At 37.8% G+C, this 20508-nt stretch overlaps 5 protein-coding genes across 6 annotated transcripts; 1 reads left to right on the plus strand and 4 right to left on the minus strand.

The window, feature by feature from the left end:
* Positions 1-525: 525 nt before the first annotated feature.
* LOC148295397 (Polynucleotidyl transferase, ribonuclease H-like superfamily protein) lies at positions 526-1030 on the minus strand. Its single transcript, XM_088250125.1, has 2 exons — positions 1021-1030; positions 526-974 (listed from the first exon to the last, which is right to left on the minus strand). Exons 1-2 carry the CDS (start codon positions 1028-1030, stop codon positions 526-528), a joined length of 459 nt encoding a protein of 152 aa, XP_088106251.1.
* A 636-nt stretch (positions 1031-1666) lies between these two features.
* LOC148295398 (3'-5' exonuclease-like) lies at positions 1667-3227 on the minus strand. Its single transcript, XM_088251084.1, has one exon. It carries the CDS (start codon positions 2314-2316, stop codon positions 1747-1749), a length of 570 nt encoding a protein of 189 aa, XP_088107210.1. The 5' UTR covers positions 2317-3227; the 3' UTR covers positions 1667-1746.
* A 121-nt stretch (positions 3228-3348) lies between these two features.
* LOC110755767 (Zinc knuckle (CCHC-type) family protein) lies at positions 3349-7578 on the minus strand. Its single transcript, XM_021957041.2, has 6 exons — positions 7422-7578; positions 6671-6993; positions 5200-5647; positions 4523-4821; positions 3910-4277; positions 3349-3606 (listed from the first exon to the last, which is right to left on the minus strand). The coding sequence occupies exons 2-5, from the start codon at positions 6971-6973 to the stop codon at positions 3933-3935; spliced, it is 1395 nt and encodes a 464-aa protein (XP_021812733.1). The 5' UTR covers positions 6974-6993; positions 7422-7578; the 3' UTR covers positions 3349-3606; positions 3910-3932.
* Positions 7579-9530: 1952 nt separating this feature from the next.
* Positions 9531-16045, plus strand: LOC110755683 (flowering time control protein-related / FCA gamma-like protein; the record flags this gene model as incomplete). Its single annotated transcript, XM_021956919.2, has 15 exons — positions 9531-9804; positions 10200-10270; positions 10440-10518; positions 10934-11016; positions 11126-11177; positions 11627-11691; positions 11946-12012; positions 12462-12541; positions 12635-12699; positions 13360-13419; positions 13508-13805; positions 14315-14452; positions 14580-14711; positions 15260-15325; positions 15439-16045. Coding segments are annotated over 14 exons (1527 nt in total), but the record flags the coding sequence as incomplete, so codon positions are not given.
* An 832-nt stretch (positions 16046-16877) lies between these two features.
* WRKY23 (WRKY DNA-binding protein 23) lies at positions 16878-19047 on the minus strand. 2 transcript variants are annotated; one of them, XR_015834775.1, is made up of 4 exons: positions 18428-19047; positions 18037-18180; positions 17218-17826; positions 16878-16998 (listed from the first exon to the last, which is right to left on the minus strand). XR_015834775.1 is itself a non-coding variant. In XM_021956911.2 (3 exons), exons 1-3 carry the CDS (start codon positions 18838-18840, stop codon positions 17418-17420), a joined length of 966 nt encoding a protein of 321 aa, XP_021812603.2. In that variant the 5' UTR covers positions 18841-19047; the 3' UTR covers positions 17184-17417. The 2 variants fall into 2 exon arrangements, 1 of the variants encoding a protein (XP_021812603.2); XM_021956911.2 differs by lacking the exon at positions 16878-16998 and having other exon boundaries at positions 17184-17826.
* Between the last annotated feature and the right edge of the window lie 1461 nt (positions 19048-20508).

Consider the following 20508-nt stretch of genomic DNA (forward strand, 5'->3'; position numbering starts at 1 on the left):
ATCACCCCCAAATCTTCAGTTCATCACCTGATGATGTTTTCTTTGACATAAAAAAGGGCTAGGCCCAAACAAACAAGAAATTCAAAAGCCCAAACTAGCAAAAGGAGAGGGGTTCTTTAATAGTCGTCCGTAAAAGAAATAATAATTTATGTAGTAATTCGACATTTTGAAATGAATTTTTTTTAATTTTTTTTAAAATGTATAATCACATTCATTTATTATATTTTTAAAAACAACTTAGAGCTCATATAATATGTAAAAACTTTACAAGTGATTAAAAGAAACATAAAAATAAAAATTTGACTGTTGAGCTTTGTAGACTGTTAATTTTGACATTGGATTATTCGGTTGATGCTCATCTTTATCAGCCAAACCAGCTCTCCTTTTAAACATCATAAGGCTAATAGTACTTAACTCAAAGCCTAACATACAACAGAATAGACACCAACAAAAAAGAAAAGGAGCACGCTTCAAATTCAATTCTACTCCCATCCCATCCCATGCCTTTATTCCTCAGCATATATACTAGCTGCTAGAATTACCAGCCAACTTGATCCCAGTTTCAAAATAAGCGTAAACCTTTAATGTAGCCAGCTTAACCTGTTTTTTGTTGAGTTTATTATTACCCCAGTCGTTAAAAACCGCACTTGTAGGCTTCTGAAGCTTCAACAAATTAAGCTCAAGAGCCAGTTCATCAACCCCACAAGCAGCAAGGTGAGGTTGCCGCATAACATTTGCAGCCAAATCCCTCAAATCAAAAGAGTTCTTGCAACCAAAACCATACTCCTTCTCCAACTTGGCTATATTTTCCTTGATCCCAATCCCCACGAATGTATAATCCGGTAGACGAAGAAAATTGAGGAGCGATCGCTGCGCTGAATCTAAGTAAGGAAGCTGAACAATAAGGCAGCAATCTCCATCACATAGAGTTAAAATTGCTACTTTGGTTTTTGATGGAGTGTCTGAATCGGAATCTAATGAATCATGGACAAAAGTCCACTCAGTGTCAAGGCCTCTAACCTTTTTTCATTGCTAGCAGCATTGGATATAAAATTCCTTATGCAATCATCCACGTCTATGCCGCAGTCTGCCACCGTTGTATAGACTGAAACGCTCCCTATAACTATTGCACTAGACATAATTCATAACCAACAAAATAATCAGCATCCTTCTTATTATATATACAAGGAACTACACGTACGTCAAGAGTTAATTTTGTACTTTACTTGAAAGGGTTTCATGCAGGCATATATAAGGTCATAACAGTAGTTTGGATTTGGAAAGATCAAATGCATGTAGGGTATGCCAAAAGATATAGAGAATTTTATTGCCCCTTTATTCTCATCAATGTTCTTCAACTTGAACGGCCATCTCTAGCGTTAACAATGGGCTTAGTTGGCTAGAGCGGATGTGCTCCCCAATTTGCACCTGAGTTCGAATGCGCCTCTCTCTATAATTTAAATTATATTAAAGTAGAATATCGATGCTATAAAAAAATATATAAACAATGGAATCCCATTCAATCAATCAAAAGGATGCAGTGAACTGAACCGTTATCTTAAATCAATGGAAGAACATGAACATACAGATTTTGCAAACGGATAAACTCTTCAAATGCTCTTGTTTAGCTTAATTATACCATTAATAAAACTCTAATCTTTCATTATCCATAATATCCATCAAATAAAAAAGAGACAATGACATAGTAGGCAAAAGCATACTTCTACATAGAGTTGCTCCATTTTATTATTTGAACGAATTAACAAGCAAATTCCCAAAATTAAAAAAAGAAAAAGCATCAGAAGCAGCACTCTGGATTTGCTCCATGCTAAGATTCTCAGCACCCCAGTCACCCGTAACAACGCTCAAAGGCTTTGGTTCAAGCTCAACCGCTCCACTCGCAACAGCCATATTAAGCATCAGCCTCAAGTCCACCGCATTCCTACACACAATCCCATACTCCCTCTTAAGCAAGGCCAAGCTCTGAAATATTCCAACGCCCTCAAAACAAAAGAGAGGAGCAGCTAGAAAGTTGATCAGCGACTGAGGGACACTGTTATTGGTTCCCATTTTGTTAAGTTGTATGATGATGCAGCGAGAGCCTGAGCAGATTTGAAGAGTGGCAGCTTTGATCCCATCAATGGCGGACTCAGTAAACTCGACATCGAAGCCGATTATAGGAGGTCTTGATGATGATGAGTTGGTGTAGTTGCAAGAGAGTATGAGTTCTGTGATGAAGCTGTCCACAAACGAAACACTGTCTGTCACGGTGGTTTTCACTGCCACACCATTAACATTCACGTTGTATGTTTTCATTTCTTATTTAATTCTTCTTGGGTGGTAGTTCTCTGCGTATATCACTTAACATCTCAAACTGGTATATATATGCACACAGGTGACTTGCCCACTAGCTAGGTTAAAATCTAAAGGGCTCTTGGAGTTCTTCTTGGAAATGAAAGATTTTTAATTTTCTGTTTAACATTGGAAACAAGGCCAGGTTTAATGAATACATGCTTATCTGTGATAATTTCTTCTTGGAAAAAAAAAAAGAAAAAAAAAAGAAAGAAAAAGCAAAGGGCTTGTCTTGTGGAAAGCAAACTATGCCAATGCCAACCAACAAATTGGATTCTTAATCATAGCCCACTTTTAAAACGAGACCTAAATTTTAATTATGATATGGGTGGGGGTTCTGATTTATCTAAAAGGGCTGTTGCATCTTTGGGGTTAGCCTGAGTTATAGTTTAATTGTTTTTTCTAATGCGCATCTCTCGTGAGATGCCTTTTCCTCTTATCAAGCTCCATTCCATTCCAAAAAAAGTCACCATGCAATCCAATAACTCCCTAGAGTTAACCTGCCAACAGCTAAAAACGGAACATATAAAGCTTTTTTTTGGTCGCTGTCCACTAGGAGATAATGATCATTTCATGCTTACCAGTATAAAGGCGAATTTTCAGAAGATCGCGGAAAAGGTACTATCATGATTAGCTCAGTTTTGATCTAGGGATTTCTACTTTTGATTACCCTCCTCTTTTGGTTAGCTCAGTTTTGTTGCTCCCTCTAGAGCCGTTTGCATTAGGGCCAGTTTTTTCCTTTGTTTTCGGGGCTTGGCCCCCTTTTAACCAAAGGTGAACCGGTACTTACCGTATTGTAACAGGGTCGTAAGCATCAGTACTCAAAACAAGTATAAAAACCTTCCAATCCCGGGAATTAAAGAAGATGAACAATTCTAACAAATGAAAAAATTTATTAGAACCCATCCGGGGGACTCCCCTGTTCAAAGGTAGGCAGCGTTGTGTTGCAACGAAATAATTGAAAAATTCAACAACGGCATTCACATCGATGTACTATTAAGATGAAGAGTCTATCTACTTTAATTATAACCCAATGAATACTGTCAAAAATCCAAACACTACTGGCCAATGGAAATCATGCCTCACTTGTTTACAACAAGTTCTAAACAGAACTGAGTCACCATATTGCAAAACAGCAGCTGTACCACTCGATTAATGTGCACAATTCTTCCCTCAATTTTAAATCATAGAAAACATGCTTACCTAGATTTGGTGCTCCCCTGTGCATACCGCTACATTACTCAGACCTGCACCCTGAAAATTTTTCGGAGCGGAATTTAACTAGTGCTAAATAATCAAACAATAATCTGCAAACCACATTAACAATTCCAACATCCTAGTTCCCTAGCCAACCCAACACCCCCAAGATTCACAAATCGACATTCTGTGTGGTTGCTAAAAGCATTCTACTGAAATTTGAGCTCCGCATCCCTAAGAACCACGTTATATAGTGTCTACCTTAGATGAACCTGGATATACGGGATATTCAACTTTTCGGCCAAAACATAAGGTAACAATTTAAATCCTTTTAAGTTGCCTGAAGGGTAAGACACTCACCAAATGTAATGGCACTTAAACATTCAGTATCGACTGTAACCTCTCCCATAATCATCATGCCTCTGACGCTGGAACTCGCCAAAGTTGTCATGAGGCCTTGAAGGATAATTTTCCATAGGGTTTGGGTACCTGCTCCTTGAATCCATAGCTAAACTGGCACCGGCATAATGAGGATTGGCTGAGGAGCCATCGTATTCATTATAATTCTGTGATTTATAACCACCAAAACCTGAAGCCGACATCTGCTGATTAGCCTGTTGTTGATGCCTCTGGGCATCAATTTGAATAAAATCCTCCCACTGTTTTGCATGCATCCCCCTCAGGGTACCCAGTTTCTTGATGTAGTTCTCTCTCATTTCCCTAATCACCTTTTATCCGTATAATACAAAGTCAGATACCATAAATTTGTAAAAAGAGATCAAGCGTTTTAAAACAATTACGTTTGGTAAGAAAGCAGGCACGGTTGCTGGAGATATATTAGACACAAGTTTTCCTTTTATGTTAAGAAAGGTATAGGATCGTCAAATACCCAATTATCACTTCAAGCAAGAAGAACAGAATTAAAAGTGTTCATTCTATTTATATTTTTCGAGAGTTGTCAGGTAGTCCATACCTCACGATGTTTGTAATTTTCTTCATCTTCTTCCTTGTCACGAATTCTTCCAAGTTCCATTGCCTCTCTTTTGTACTCCAATTCTAATTCTTCTAATGTCTGAGGGGTGGCAGAGTAATCAAACTGACGACCAGATTGCATATCAGATCCTTTTTTATCAGAATCCCATCCATCATTTCTATAAGTAGCCATGCTCTGATTATGACCATCGTATGAACTATACGAGTTTCCCATGTAAGGGGCACGGGCTGGAGAATTTGAATGACTTGGACGACCTCTAGCTCCGTCATTACCATAAGCTTCATGAAATGAAGAGTATGTTAAGCACTTGATTCAAGATGCTAACGCAGATGTCAGCTTTAATTCAACATACTGTCTTATTTTCAGAGAGAAACGATCTGAGGCAAAATTTCTGGATATGCTTTCAGTAAATGATTTCATTTCGGAGACAACCCGATCAATTCAGACCCAACCATGAAAGTTACTTCAGAACTCTACGTAGTACACACAATTCTTGAGATAAGAACTTACCTTTTGCTGCAAACAAATGATAAGCAACAAGCCGATTCTTTCATAAATGGGAAAACTTTACAGACAGCAGGTAGGAAATTCTATTGGAACCTAACAAGCTACGAACTTCCTATATAGACCATAAACATACCCTATGCTGCCCCTACCTTGTGGAGAACCCCTGGAAAATTTCTGCATATCCTGACGTATACGGTCTTCAACAAACTTCTCCTGCCTGTGAAATCTTTGTTGAAAATGTGACCCATTTCGGGGACCAGAATGAGACCTCTGAGATTCAGAGCGTTGTAACCGTGAACCAACAGGACTTCGCTCAGATGACCTTGATCTAGTCATGTGAGAACCAGAACCATCTCTTTGCTCACCTTCCTCTCTAATCACTTTGTGCACAGCATCCACCCCCTTTCTTAAAATTAACCTATCCTTGCCACTGACAATGATAAATTTTTCCTCCATCTTAATATTGCAGCCAATATCCTTTTCAATCCTGTCTATCACTTTCTCTGTGAAAAGTGATTTTACATGCTTTTCTCTAGCAGGTACCCTTTCCAAGAAATCTTGAGACTTGCGATTTGCTCCAAGCGTAGATGGACACCCCTAAAGATTTACCAAAATTCATTAGAACATATTTTATCATAAGGAAAAATAAAACCTTTCTCTTTCCATGAATATAATCACAATAAAAAAAAATTATACCAAGAAATCCATCAATCCGCTTTTGCGGACATAGCTTTGAAACTGGGAACCCCTGCTGAGCCATACAAGCTTCGGGAGGGAGGAAACATTAAGAAATAGCTAGATAGGTACCTCTGGGGGTTTCGAACCTCAGACCACATGGTGGCGCAAACCATGGGCCTGACTGTTCCAGCTAAACCCCACGTTGGTAATATTTACGAATAAATAGAACCACAAGCAAGTCTACACATGCTATGCGGTTCTATTAGTTTTTATGACCTTGCATGAATTTCTGTCACGACTATATTTTTGCAATGAGGTTCATAAAGTACCAGTTTCTTTGAAGAAAAAATAGTAAGTCATTTTGGTGAAAATACTAATGTAACAGCAATATAGTATGGATGAACAGAAGACATAAGTCAAATACATAATATGACTAATAGCCACCAACCTAAGTGAGCTACAGCTTGATTAGCAACATAAACAAACAATGCCAATTGAAAGTAGCTTTGGAACACAGCCCATAGAAGTATATGGAATCTGTTCTGTTCAGACAAATGAAACGCTCTACCTGCCCAAGTGTATGTGCCTGTCGGGAAGTTTATTGGGGTGTGTGTGTGGGTGTGAGTATCAAGATGCAGAGATGGGATACCTAATTCCAGTAATAAACCTAAAACTCTGAAAACAGGGGTACCCTGAGCAAAAGTAGGTTACCAACAGAACTAGTATGTGTGGAAAATCTGAAAAGATACAGCATCAATCTATCTGAACTTGAAATCTAGCAGACCACAAATGTAAACTCTAGGGCAGAAGCTGCTTCCAATTACTAAGTCAATTACAAGATGGTCTGAGCTATTCCAATTACTGGAAAAGGTGTTTTATAAATCAGCAATTGAAAAATGAAAGACGCATATGTTTGTGTATGTGTGTGTGACAAAAATTTACCTGAGTAAAGTGACCTGGTTCCCCGCAGATTTTGCAAATCATTTCCTCTTCCTTCCTCTTCTTCCAGTTCCTCTCAGTAGCTTTTGACTTGGCCTCCCAAACCTTGGCTTCTCGGCTGGTGAAATCAGTTGGGACGGCGTTCGGATCGCGAGTTTCCTCTTCCTCGTCAGACCCGGTAAGGGACCTTTTGTTTGGCTTTGCCCTATCTTGTGTGTTTGTGGCATTTGACCCGGGAGGGCCAGTGTACTCCTTGTATAGTTCGCTAAAATCATCATCAACATCAGGGTCTGGTCTCGTTTCCATCTAACTCAACGTTATGAACTCTAACGTTGCATAACACAAACCAAACCTTATCAGTATCCCCCATAGCCATCAAATTACATAAGCAAGAAGATAAATAATGCATCTTTAAGACATTCCCAAACAACATCTTATTGAATATTGATATTGCAGTCCTATGAGGACCCAATTCGCAATCGATTAAGTTCACTTACTAAGCAAAACACTTTGCATGAATTTCTAAACAAAAGCAGCAATCAATGATAAAAATGATAACAAGCTCTGTTTTTCTGGGCAGAAAATCTTCGTGAAAATTAAAAAATAAATAAAGTTTTTAAAATCCACTACGTGATTATACAATAACATAATATGGCAAATTAGGGGCCAAGCGAATGCTTGAATGAATTCCGCAAGGGTTGGATTAAATCTGGTGTAAGGAAGGGTGTTTCTGTGGAAGAAACGAAAATGTTACCTGAAGAGTGAAGATAGTGGAGCCGCAAAGCAAAGGCTTTGAACGTCGACGAGGAGAAGCTAAGGCTTAGGGCTGGGTTTGTTAATCTCTGCTGCCGGCTGATGTTTCTTTGTTATTTCTAGATGTCACTCCTATTTTATTCAAATTCTATATCCGCCCCCAAAATCCACTTTTATATACTCTACAGTTAAATATGGATGAGTTTCATGTTTCACGCCGGACTAATCCATTAGCGTAGTGCCTTGGAACAATTGTTCCCTATGAACGATCTTAGGTTTAATTCCTAACATTCGTGTAGTGTGTATATTTTTAGTATGTTATCGTCTTTTTCAATAGAAAAGGTCTTCATAAAAACAAAACCAATTATGTCAGACCAAAAAAAATATTACAAGTTACAAGCTAATTACTATCGAACATATTTCCTTTGATTTTTAGGGTTTTTGACTACAATAATCCCTGAATTTATACTCGAGAGTTTCAATTTGGTTCTCAAACTTCATTTTGAGTCAATTTGGTCATCCAATTCTCCTAATTGTGCCAATTGAGTCCTTCTATCACAATTTCCATTAATTTTAATTACGTTAATGGCACATGACATACTTTTTATGGGTAAATCAGACTTTTGGGAAGTTTGGGATTGATTAGTGTTTAGGGCTAAATTGAGAGTTCTATTGAAGGATTAAGGCTCAAATTTGGGGATTTTGCAGTCTAAAAAAACTTTGATAGCTTCGAGTCTTGGCATAGGCGAAGGTTGCTCTCATCTCCTTCACCAGCGGAAAGAGTGAACCATTTGGGGTTGGAGGGGGTTAAAGCTCTCCAGCTACTTGGGTATATGTAGGTAAGTATGGTTTCAAATTGACGGTTTTAACCCTCAACTAGACAACCAAATTGACAGAAAATGAAGGAATGAGAATGACTCAATCAACACAACTAAGATAGTAGGATGACCAAATTGATCAAAAAAAATTTGAGGACCAAATTGAAACTTAAGTATAAGTTCACATACTATTGCAATAAAAAACCCTGAATTTTACTAAAATCATTGAGTGAAAACAAATCAAAAACCAAACCCCAATACTTTTTTCTTTTCCATTTTTTCAAATTAGTTACCCAATTTCATAGCATACTACATCCTTTTCATTTTACACCATAAAAGCCACACATCCTTTTATAGTCGTTAAATCTCAAATGTCCTAAAATTCATCATTTGGTCTCATTCTATTCCCCTTTGCTGATTCATGGCTCGTTTTGGATTTCTTTTCCATGAAATACTTCTGCTCATAAGTGCTTTTAGGGCTCATTTAGGAGTGATTCTAGGAGAGCCAGAATCCCTTATAAGCGATTTTGGGGAGAATCACCTCCCATATTGTTCTCCATAAAATCACTTTAAACCACTAAGTGATTATATATGGAGAAGTGATTCTCCACATAAGTGATTATGTTAAAATAACGTTTGACTTTTTGTTCAAAATCAAAGTGCTTCAAGAAGATGTGCTTCTCCAAAAAATGCTTTTATGGTTCATAAGTGTTTCTGAATTGTTATGTCAAACACAGTTAGAAACACTTTTTTTTTTCTGTTTTTTTTCTTTTTTCAGAAATAGCTTTAGGTCATCCTAGAGCTTGTAATGAGAACTTAGCAATTGAAATAATTTCAATATTCACACATCATTCCTGATAAACATGAACATTGCTCCTTTTTCTTATAATCAAGATTTGACATATGTGCCAAAATAATTAATCAATAATTCAAAAAAAAATACTTCTGTATATGTGTTAAACTACCATTGACAAGAATGTAAGACTCTATGCCAATGGGTTCCCACTAGTGGTGGTAGACTCCCCCTTTCCCATGGCACCCAGGTTCGAAATCCCAAAAGAGTTTCTTTCCTACAAGGAGACAAAAAAGAATGTAGGGCTCTATTTACAGGAGAAGGAGTGAAGCCATAACTACCAAAAAAAATAAAAAATAAAAAATAGACATGTCTCGACGGTCCACGAAGATTAACTGACAATCGGCTGTGCGGGAGCTCCACCATTTTAGTGTGGTGCCTTCTTCTTCAATCGCACTCAAGTCTAAAATTTTAGGGTTAAGGTTAGAGTTTGGCATAAACTAATCCAGGCAGAGTATCTGTGAAGCTGGAGAGGCACGGTGAACACCAAGAGCCCCAGGGCATCTCGTACCCTGGGACTGGTTCTTCCTCTTCTTCATGGCCCCTCGTCGATCCCCACCATAACCATCATAACCACCACAATCACCACCGCGATTCCAACCACTACGACGACCACCACCACCATGGCAACCACTCTAATGGCTCGTTCCATCCGGTGCCTTTTTCTGTACGCAAAAGGGCTTGGCATCCTTCTAATCAAGGACCTTCTCCAGGTATTGTATATCAATTTTTTGTACATACATTTGTATTTGCCTTAATGCTCTGTTTGGTAGGTAAGGAAATGTAGGAAAGTGATGGAATGGAAACAATGAATTGGGTTAGGCTGCCAATAATACTCTTTTTCATATATTGCTAATGTTACTTTAATCTTTGTGACTGAAGTTAAGCTGGTGATGGCTTTTCCACTTATCAAAACGAATATTAACTGCAAATTACTCTTTTTCACTATTTACATTCTGAGGAAGGTTCTTAGCAATGCGTAGCTGAATTTGTTTACACATGGAAACTGCATTTGTATCTTAATTTCAGCTGTATTTATCTTATTCCCTCCAAAGCTAGGTATTTTAGTACCTCTCACTTTCTTTCTTTCGGGGATTTTGTTTTTCAGATAACGTTGAAAGTGCCTTCCATGTAAAACTTTATGTTGCACAGGTTTCCAGAACAGCGACTGAGGAAGTTGTGAGTAATTATTTCCCCAAATCTGTCAAAATGTCTTTGGTGTTCATTTCTTTTGAAACTAAACCTTACCAACCTAGCAAAGATGCCTGTTTCAAATTATCTGGTGTCGTGCTTTGGTCTTGTGACTGCTAATTCTATTTAATAAGGTGTTCTTGTTTTTCTATGACAGATTCGCCCGTTGTTTGAACAATATGGAAGTATTACCGAGGTTGTTATTTTGAGGGATAAGAGGACAGGCCAACAACAAGGTACCTCAATTCGTATGGGGTGGGGTGGGTGAAGGATAGATTCTTGGTTCAGTTCCCCTTGTTAGTATAAGCAAAAAACTGATGTTTATATTTCTTGGTCTTTGGAGGGGCTGATCAGAGAACTCATCTGCTCATGTTTCCTCTATAGCTTACATTAAATAAATAAATAAATAATGTCCCAAAATTCCTCAATAGATGTTTTATGTTTTTGGGTTCTGAATGCCCCTTGAATTTTAACATCTAAGCACTAATTTAAGGTTTTCTTCTATCTTCGACGCTCTTCTCTTTAATTACCTACTTGTAAATGTTAATAAGTCTGCTGTTTGCTTGGTACCTCCATTTCTGTTTCAATAGTATTTCATATAACTATGAAAGAAAAATAAGTAAGAAAACAGATTTGGTGTTGCTCCTGCAGGCAGTTGTTTCGTGAAATATGCAACACTAGATGAAGCAGACAGGGCTATCGGAGCCTTGAATAATCAGCATTATTTTCCTGGGGTGAGTTAATTTGTTGCTCGATGGATAAATAGATATGTACTTATGTCATTCGTCACGTTACTGTTATTAAGTTTGTTGTTTGTTGTTTGTTGTAATTTATTTTTGCCAGGAAGTTCTACCAATCACAGTTAAATATGCCGACTGGGAATTGGAACGCCTTGGTAATTTTCCAATGCTTAAGGAATTTCTCGTGGAACCTTTTTTGGATTGTAAACCAGAAACTTAGTATCGTACATATTTTAGGAATTTTTATATTGCTTATGACTTTTGTTATATTGTTTGTATTGTCTTTATCCTTGTTTTTGTTTTGCTAGCAAAATAATAGAATATCTTCTCACATGCCTTTCTGTTTTAAATAACGAGGATATAATGTGCAATAAAGTGTATTGTGTGTTTTCAACTGACATATATAGGGTGTGTTTTGGAATGTTTTTGTCTGTGAAAAAAGCACTTTGAGGTGAATATGCAGGATGTACGTGGGGTTTTAATGGAACTTTTTATGTGCTTCTAATAAAAGTCACTTAGTAAAAGGCTTCGTGTAAAAGCCTTCCTAGTCAGGCCTTTAATGTTCAGCATCTGATGAATTTTGTTTTTCTTGTCCTTTTGGTAGCGGGACTTGACAAGTTGTATGTGTGTGGCCTGAACAAGGAAGCTTCGAGGAAAGAAATTGAGGAAGTACGGTGAATGTTTTCTTACTAACACAACCTCAGCTAAATAATTTACTCATGTATTCAACAGTACATCGCTACAGATGTATCATGCATTTGTGCACATCCATTTGTTTATGCATGCACATCTTTTCGTATGGATATGCACTTATGCATGCTACTTGCATGGAAAGAACAATATTCTTCTCAACCCATTTTTGGTTATATACTCCCTCAACTCTTTTCAAGATGTTCAGATTTATGTGGTGCTTTCTATGTCAGATATTTTCGCCATATGGTTTTGTTGAAGATATCTACATTTTGCGTGATGAGATGAGGCAGAATCGTGGTATTTCTATTTTTCTCATTGTTGATCTCTCTATTCTTTATAATTTTGAGTTGCATGTTATAGACTGGGCAGGTTGAAGATATCTACATTGTGGGGGCTGATTATGCTTGCCTCAATATGGTATTTTCAACCTAATGATGTCCTGTGTTCTATTTGACTTCACAAGAACTGGAGATATTCTGATTTGCATGCTTGCTAGTTACTTAAGAGGGTAGAAGTAGGTGGTGGATATCGTAGCCAGTAGTTTTAACTTTTATATCTGTCAGCACTTCAGTTGGGGTCTATCATAATTTAATGGTGAAATAGTATCTTTCTTTATTTTAGTCATAATTTTCTGTAAAATCTAATGAAAGATTTGTATGGAATCGCATGTTGCTAAAAACCCGTTTCTGTTTCTTTGTTCTGGCTAATGCTTTTTTATATATATATATTTTTGGTTTTTTTTTAAGGGACCGGATTTGTGAAGTTTTCCCATAAAGATATGGCTCTGGAAGCAATCAAAGCACTAAATGGAACCTTCATTATGAGAGTAATGCTTTTGTATTGCTTAGTAACATGCACTGATTGTGTCATTACGCTTTGAAGGCATCTAGTTTGATTCTTCTTTTCTATGTTACTTCAGGGTTGTGCTCAGCCGTTAATTGTTCGCTTTGCAGATCCTAAGAAACCAAGGGGAATAGAATCAAGGTTATGCTTTGTAACATTCTTAGATATGTGTGTGTATGCCAAGAGCTTTTAAAGAGAGATCTCTCTTTCTGAGGGAAAAAAGGGATGCATGTGAGGCCCATCTCCCAGTGCAGTATAAAGATCTTAACCATCCCTTTTATAGATTCCCATGACCCTCATAAAAGGCTTGGCCAAATCATAAACCATTTTGTCATCTAACTTTAATTAAATTATAGACTAACATAGTTTTTTCGACAAATTTTGAAATGTTCATGATAATAAACAAATAGCTAAGCAATTTGCTCCTTTGTTTTTTATTTTTATTTTTATAAAGATGATCCTTGAAGGGAAACCTAAAAAATGGATGGTTCGGATCATTGGACATTGCATGGTGAACCCCAACATGGGGTTTACTTTCATGAAAATATGGGGTCCCTCTTTGGATGGGACCACACGTTTTGGAAAAAATGAAACTGCTCAGTGGTCCAGATTTACGGTCTGGAAACGTTTACCAGTCACCCAAAAGCAACTTTTTATATCTGGTTTTAAAGTAAACAGAAACATTGGCTGAAAGAAAGGTGTATACAAGATGTATACAGTATTAACTGATAATGTTCTTGTTTGATTTTGGGGCAGTTAAATCGTTGTGAAATTTTCTAAATTTGAATTCTCTTTCTCTAGGGGCAATTATTTATTTAGCAACGCAAACATTGTTCCCCACTCTCAAGAACCAGTTGTTAGGTACAATTCTGTCTTTATACATCTTACATTTCATTTGTCATTCTGTTTGTTAGTCTTGACTGTTTGTCTTCTGCTTTGTTCTTTTCAGGCCAGTATCTGATCATGGTGATTCCACAGGAGGGTATAATATGCATAATGCATCATATCCTGTTCAACAAGCTTCACACCTACCTATTTCTCAATTGGCAAACCATGAACCCCAGGCTTCTAGTGTCATACAACCACCATTTCCTCCATCAAAGTCACCTTCACAGTTGTGTAGGATGCCTTTACAACACACACAAATTATGCATTCTCGGACTTCTCAAGTAGAAGTTAATGAGACCCAGAAGCAGCATCTGACGCAACCATCAGGGCAAATTATTGGGCAGCAGCAGAGTTCTCAGGTTAGTAGGTAACAATGATAAATGATTTATCAGGCTGCCAAAGTGATGAGTGATTGAAGAGGTCAACCTTTGAAGGGATACTATCATGAGCATGTTGTCACAAATATGTCATGTAGCTACTGGTTGTAACACCCTGTATTTGTTGAATTGTTTGTGTATGGGCTCTTTAGAACCATAGGAATCATGTCCATCCTGTTAAATGATTCTCATGCATGTGGGAGGGAGTAACATTGGCTATAGTAACCCTAAGTATTAAAAATAGGAGGCTTTTAGTCGTTTCTGGAACTTTTTCATTGGTGGATACAAAATTGCTATGAATGTATGTTAAATTGTTCTGTGGTAGTTATGTGATGTACGAGTGGTAGCGCACACAATTTTACTAACAATGATTTTGATACTTTGTGTCTCGTGCAAACTCTTTTCTGCCATGCTGTGATATTGGAAACTGTGCAAATACGTTGGTGTCTTGTTGTCTTCTATGGTCTCCACAAACTGGACGCAATCCTCAGACAGTTGCTAGCAATTCTCTCTCAGCTGCAGTTCCTTCAAATCACGAGATAGCAGCTCCCATAGAGTGTGACTGGAGTGAACATAACTGCCCTGATGGATACAAGTATTATTATAATTGTGAAACTTGTGAAAGCAGAGTACGTTTCAGTCTTTGACAATCTTCTTCATATGACATTTAGGTTTCTTAGTACCAGAAGATATTGAAATGTCCTATTCAAAATAATTGGGAACATATGATTAATGGCTGTGTTATCTGGTCTACAGTGGGACAAGCCTGAGGAGTTTGCCTTATTTGAGCAAGCATTGCAGATGCAGACACAGCAGCAAAATCCTTCTCACCATCTTAAATCTATGTCGTCTGTTCTTTCTACCCAACATAGTGCTCAAACACAGCAGGTACAGATTCAGACACAGGCCTTCCATCAGACACTACAACTTCAGAAACCTTGCTCATCTGCACCGGTTTGTTATTTTCACTTAATTTTTCATTTTTAAGATGGTTTTTCCGTTGTAATGTGAATAAGGCGTCGTCTTTTTGCTAGGGATTGGCACTGGGTACCCATTAGGTGTTAGGGATGTGGTAATTGGGGTGTTTGGGGAGCTGCCGCGGGGGGTGGGCGTTGTTGGGGTGTTGTGTGGTGGTGATGGTGATGGTGATGGTGGGTGGTACCCATGGGTCCCTGCTTGTTTGTTGAATAGTTAGGTTTACTTTCTATGTTATGTGGCTGTTTTCACATTAGGTAAGCAACATCCCTATACAAATTAGCAGCTAGTGTAAGAATTGCCCAAATAGAAATTGTTTTAGCACACTATACGAGCTTCGAGTGTAAAGATTCAATTTGGGTATGTCTCTTTAGCACTACTGGAAGCCGTGATAGTGTAAATAATGTCCATGTGGACGAGGACGGATATGGTATTGTCAATAACATGCTGTGGTTTTGTAGGAACTGGATCATGTGCAAATCCAGCCAGAAACAAATCCTGTTGTTGGCCCAACCTGTGTTTGACAGGTATTGATTATGTAATTTACAATTCACTGAGGCAATTGCCACAATGCATCTGCTTAGAAGTGACTTTGAGCACTTCACGAAAGTTCTAGCCATTCTTTTTGCTTTCTATGCAGAATGGCCAATTTTTCCATTCTTAAAAGAAAAAAATGGCATGCAACCCCGTCCCAGTCCTTGGAGGATTGAATCATCGGTCAACTGTTGGTACATTTGCAAGATTGTGACATTACTGGTTCACTCCCTATGCCTTTTTTTTCCCTCAATTTTATTTAATTGTTGAGGTCACTGCGATTAACGCAAATTTAAGAGTTGCTAGTGCTGAAGGTGACCATTGTACACAATGAATGCAATTCAGCGCAGGGGGACCATATTGTGTGAATGCAACATTTTTCCCCCTCTCGGGTCAAGATGCAAACTTCTGCAAAGAGCTGTACTTTATTGGTCATTTCATTTTATCTTCTCATCTTAAGCTGCTTCTGTGGGAAAGAGCATCCAGAAGCATTTAATTGCTGAACAATAGTGGTGGAAGCTTAGAACAGGGTGCAATATGTATTAGACACAGGTGTAGAAATGTTGCCATCAACGCTTAAATTATGGTGTCTTTAATCTCATGCAATCGGCTTGTTACTTGCCCGGTGATTTGTATCATAAACCAGTTATTTACATAACATGAAACATATGATGTATTTGTTTCAAAATAGAATGTTGCATCTTTGGTGCTCATACTGCCGATGGCAGAAACAACTTAACAGTAGTTGACAAAAAGCTTTCATGTCCATATTTTGTGAAGTCTTGTTCTCTGCAGGTCTCTTGCTATGTACTGACTTTCAACTGGAGTTTAAAAGTATGATTATCCAAGCCCATACGTTGGTTGGTTCCTCTATGTACTCAATATTTTGTGAAGTCTTGATATATACTTATATTCATGCGTGGCATACCGCGATTAGTCAATGATAACATGGTGCACGGGACAATGAGTTAGGATTAAGATGGGTCAATGTTGGATTAACAAACCGATAAAAATAACTTTGGTTCCCATGGCCATGGCAATTTGCTAAGCAGCGCAAAAGTTGTGGACAAAATGGCCGCGGAACACGTAGAGTACGTATGACTCAATACACGGGTAGATATTATTCCATTATTAAGACAAAAGAATCACAGGCCGACTATCCTAAATGTGGAGGCGGTGCTTAGTTTATATGGCAGAATCCATATCCCATTCCCATCTATTTATTCAAATTCAATGCATCAAAAATGGAGGGTGAGATTTGATGTGGCATCAAAACTAGAAAGCAAGGCATTTATTGTCCAAGAGGCTCAAAGTGGGGCGGTAGAGATTTCGATCTCTGAGTTGCCTTTTCTTGTAGCATACGCATGCATAGTTTTGGGACAGCGCATTAGATGTTGTCACCAAATCTTCCCAATTGCAGCCCCTTTTTCTAGAATCAATGGTTTTTATGTGAATTCCCAGGAGGAGAAGGAAAAAGGTAAATTATTAACTTTTTAAATAAATAAATAAATTTTTTATGAAAAAAAAAAAAAACAAAGCAAAGAGGGCCTCCTTCATTAATTGTGGGTCTCGACGGGAGGGACTACGCAGAAAACCCTAACCCTCAAAATCATGACTGCGCAGCAGCACTGTACTGCTACTCTCCAAATGAAATCAATGCACATTCCTTCCACAGCAAAAACAAAGATATAGGACAAACAAGGGGTCAGAATAATTAAGCAAACCCAATTTCCATATACCACAATATATTTACATACCCAACCCCACATTTTCCCCCTCTTTCAGAGGCTCTTCCACACACCCCACACCCCTCAAGAGGAAAAGAAAACCCAAAAGAAAAAAAAGAAAATCTGATGAGGTAAAAAAACTAACTACTACCAAGTACCTGCATTGGATTAAAATATCCATGTTCCATGTTTACAGTGATAATCACCATCAGGATTAGCAAGAGCACCTGATCTCAAAACAAGTCAGTGACCTAAATTAGTACATAATTAAGTAGCATTGCATTAACTAATGGGATCTCATCTCATGATCAGGTACGGCCATGGTTATCTATAAACATATATATTTATATAAATATATCTACTCTTGCTTCAGCATATGGGAGGGGACTATGTCTTGAAGAAGCCCATGGTCTGTCAACATAGCAGAACCAGTTGCTGGGGTGCAAAACCGCCTTTCGCGATGAAAGCCGGTGCCGCTAGCATTTGCTGTTGGTGAGCCACCATTAACATAGTTGCAGAAATTGAAAGGTTGCAGTTGCTGTTGATAGTAATGAGATAATAGGGTTCTGGGCATTGAAGGCATGGCAAAGGTGGTAGAGATACTGGGTTGAGCAGAAGCCGAAGCCGTGAGAGTTGGGCGAGGCATGAGTGGGCTTGGGTGTGTGTGTTGGCCTTCATAAGTTGTTACAACGATGCTTGGGTCATTGAAAGATCGCTCCACTCGCTTCTTCACATTACATGCTGTGCTTGTGCATCGATAGTAACTCCTACAATCAACCAAAATCATGAAATACAAAACATAAGATAAAAAAAGATAATAATAAGGAAGATTATTATTTCCGATTCAAAACCCATTATTAATTTAATTCTGGTTTTTGATTAATTTGAACTGAGGATGATTATTATTAAGAAGCAGTTAGCAATGCCATGATAATAAATAAAAGTGTTAATTTGGCACTGAAGTTTAGATTGAGTACCTGGGGAAGGGGCTGTTTTTCACAGCTTTTTGACCGTACTTTCTCCATCTGTAGCCATCTTCCAGATGATCAACCTCACTCTTTGTCATGAATGCAAATCTGGGTTCTCTCTGTCTCTTCTGACTTGCCTTCTTCGCTTTCAACCTTTGCTCATCCACACAATGAACACAAAGAAAAAACAACCTTTCATCAATACATCATCAGGCTTTTTATTATATAATGAAAGTAGAGTTCACTTTAACCCGAAGTCCCAATTTTCAATTTCAGGTCCCTGTACTATAAATCCCAAAATGATAAAAACCCCATCTTTATCTTGATCTGTTAGGAAATGGGTCTCTCTCAAAAACAAAACTTAAAGCAAAGCAAAGCAAAGCAGGAATGAAAAACTCACTCTTTCTTGGTCTTTGGTTGGTCATGTTCTTCTTCTTCAAGTTGGTCTGCAGCACCTTTATTATCAGTCTGTTCCTCGTTCAGAGCCTCACTGGATGCAGATGAAATCGATGAAGAGTTTGGTGTTGCAGGCTGCTGATTCAAAGAGTAGTCAGAGCACTCCTTTGCCATTATGGAAGTATTTGGAAAGTTTGGAGCTAATGAAGGCAACATAGATGGTGTCTGAGGCAAATAATCAAACAAGGAGTTAGTACAAAAGTCCTGGCCAGCACCCAAAAGCTCCATAAACCCTAAAGATGAGCTCTTTTCTCCTTCACAGAAATCAAATATGCCTGAAAATGGTGATGAGGAAAACCCACATCCAATATTGGTACTATTGTCCTCCATCTTTACCACATCCTTCTTCACATCCATTGCTCACTCACAATACAGAAAGAGCTACTCTTCATCAAGGGCTAGAAAGAGAAAGTGGGTTCTGTTTGTCGTAGTGAGAGAGAGAGAGAGAGTAGGGTAGGGTTGATCTGGTTTATAAGATTTGGGAGAGAGAGAGAGAGAGAGAGAGAGAGAAGAAAAAGAGAGTGCGTTTTGGGGTTGGAGAAAAAAGTAAGAGTTTTTTTTTGGGGGTTAGGGATTGAGAGTGAGAAGGTAGGCCGGGGTTGAGTTTGGCTTGGCCTCAAATATTGACCGGTAATTGTAGGTCAAGGGTTTTGTACGGAGTAGGCAGAGTGGCAGTGGCAAAAATTGAATGCATGGTTCCGACAAAATGGTCGACGCTTTCATACAGTGACCTTTGACCGGTTAACCGGTTTTTTTTATATTTTTAAAAATTCGTAATGTGAACGGGGTTTCGTTACACGTGACCTTCTTACGGCTACAGAATACAACTTCCAACAAAAAAAAAAAATAAATAAAAAAAAAATATATATATATATATATATATACAACTTTGAACCTCACTCGTGTGTAATCTTGTGCATGCATGTGAACTCAACCAAGCGATAACTTTGCTTTTCATATTTAATTTCTGCCTTTTCCCTCTCTTTTTTAGTACAAGCGATAATCTAAATTGCATGAAATGAGGGTTTCTCACACACACACAACCAAGATGCTATAGAGGTTCAAACTTGAGACTTCTAGTCTGCAAATCAAAGACCCTTTTTAACGGAACTAAACCCGTTGGCTTCATATTTACATTTAAAGTTGTTGTTTCTAACTCAACGACTCAAAGTCAAAGAAGACCATATTATTTATAAAAATGAAGGAGAAATAATGAATGGGAATGTAGTGGCGTTTTATAATTGGTGCTGCAGGTGAAGTACAAGTATATATATGTGATGAGGGAGGATAGATATGTTAAATCCTCTCATCGAATTAATTAATAAATGAACTAGAATTAAATCGATCGACTTGATTGAATACAAATGACTTTATTTGGAGATAAGAGATAGTTTCACACTTGATGACAGCAAAAAGGGTTTTTATAGAAGGCTAGACGACCTCTTTGACTGATTCACAAATGTTAAAATTGGGAAATATTTATATTTAAGACCCACCAGAATAATTAAGGAAGTTGCCATATTCTTGAAACAATTCTTTGATATTCCCTATCCCATAAAAAATCAGTGAACAGGACAAACTTTAGGTGCAGATCATGAGGAGAATTCTTTAATCATGTGTTTAAAATTTAATTATGATAAGAGTATCAACTTTAATTTTATTTTTAAGGTGTGAAATCGTATGTTATCTTTCTCCATAGTCGGTGGTTAATGCCTTTTTGGTGCTTTTTATCTTGCACCGAATGCACATAAAATCCCCACAGCAAAATAAAATAAAATAAAAATATAAAAAAAGGCCAGAGACACGATCGACTTCTTTTTCTCTTTTGGTGAAATTGTAGGCCAAAGTTGCACCCCCACGTGTGGCTTACCGCGCACACACACAAAGATAAAACATGCTGACATAATTTCCGTGTAACTTTGCATGCCTATAATTATTGTGTTTCCAACTTTTCTTGGCAAAACAATTAATCACTCGTTCATTTTTGAAGCGTTTTTAAATAGTTTTTTGGTTTTCGAGGTTGGC

Source organism: Prunus avium, chromosome 3 (genome assembly GCF_965620075.1).
Source record: "Prunus avium chromosome 3, drPruAviu1.hap1.1, whole genome shotgun sequence".
Lineage (NCBI taxonomy): Eukaryota > Viridiplantae > Streptophyta > Magnoliopsida > Rosales > Rosaceae > Prunus > Prunus avium.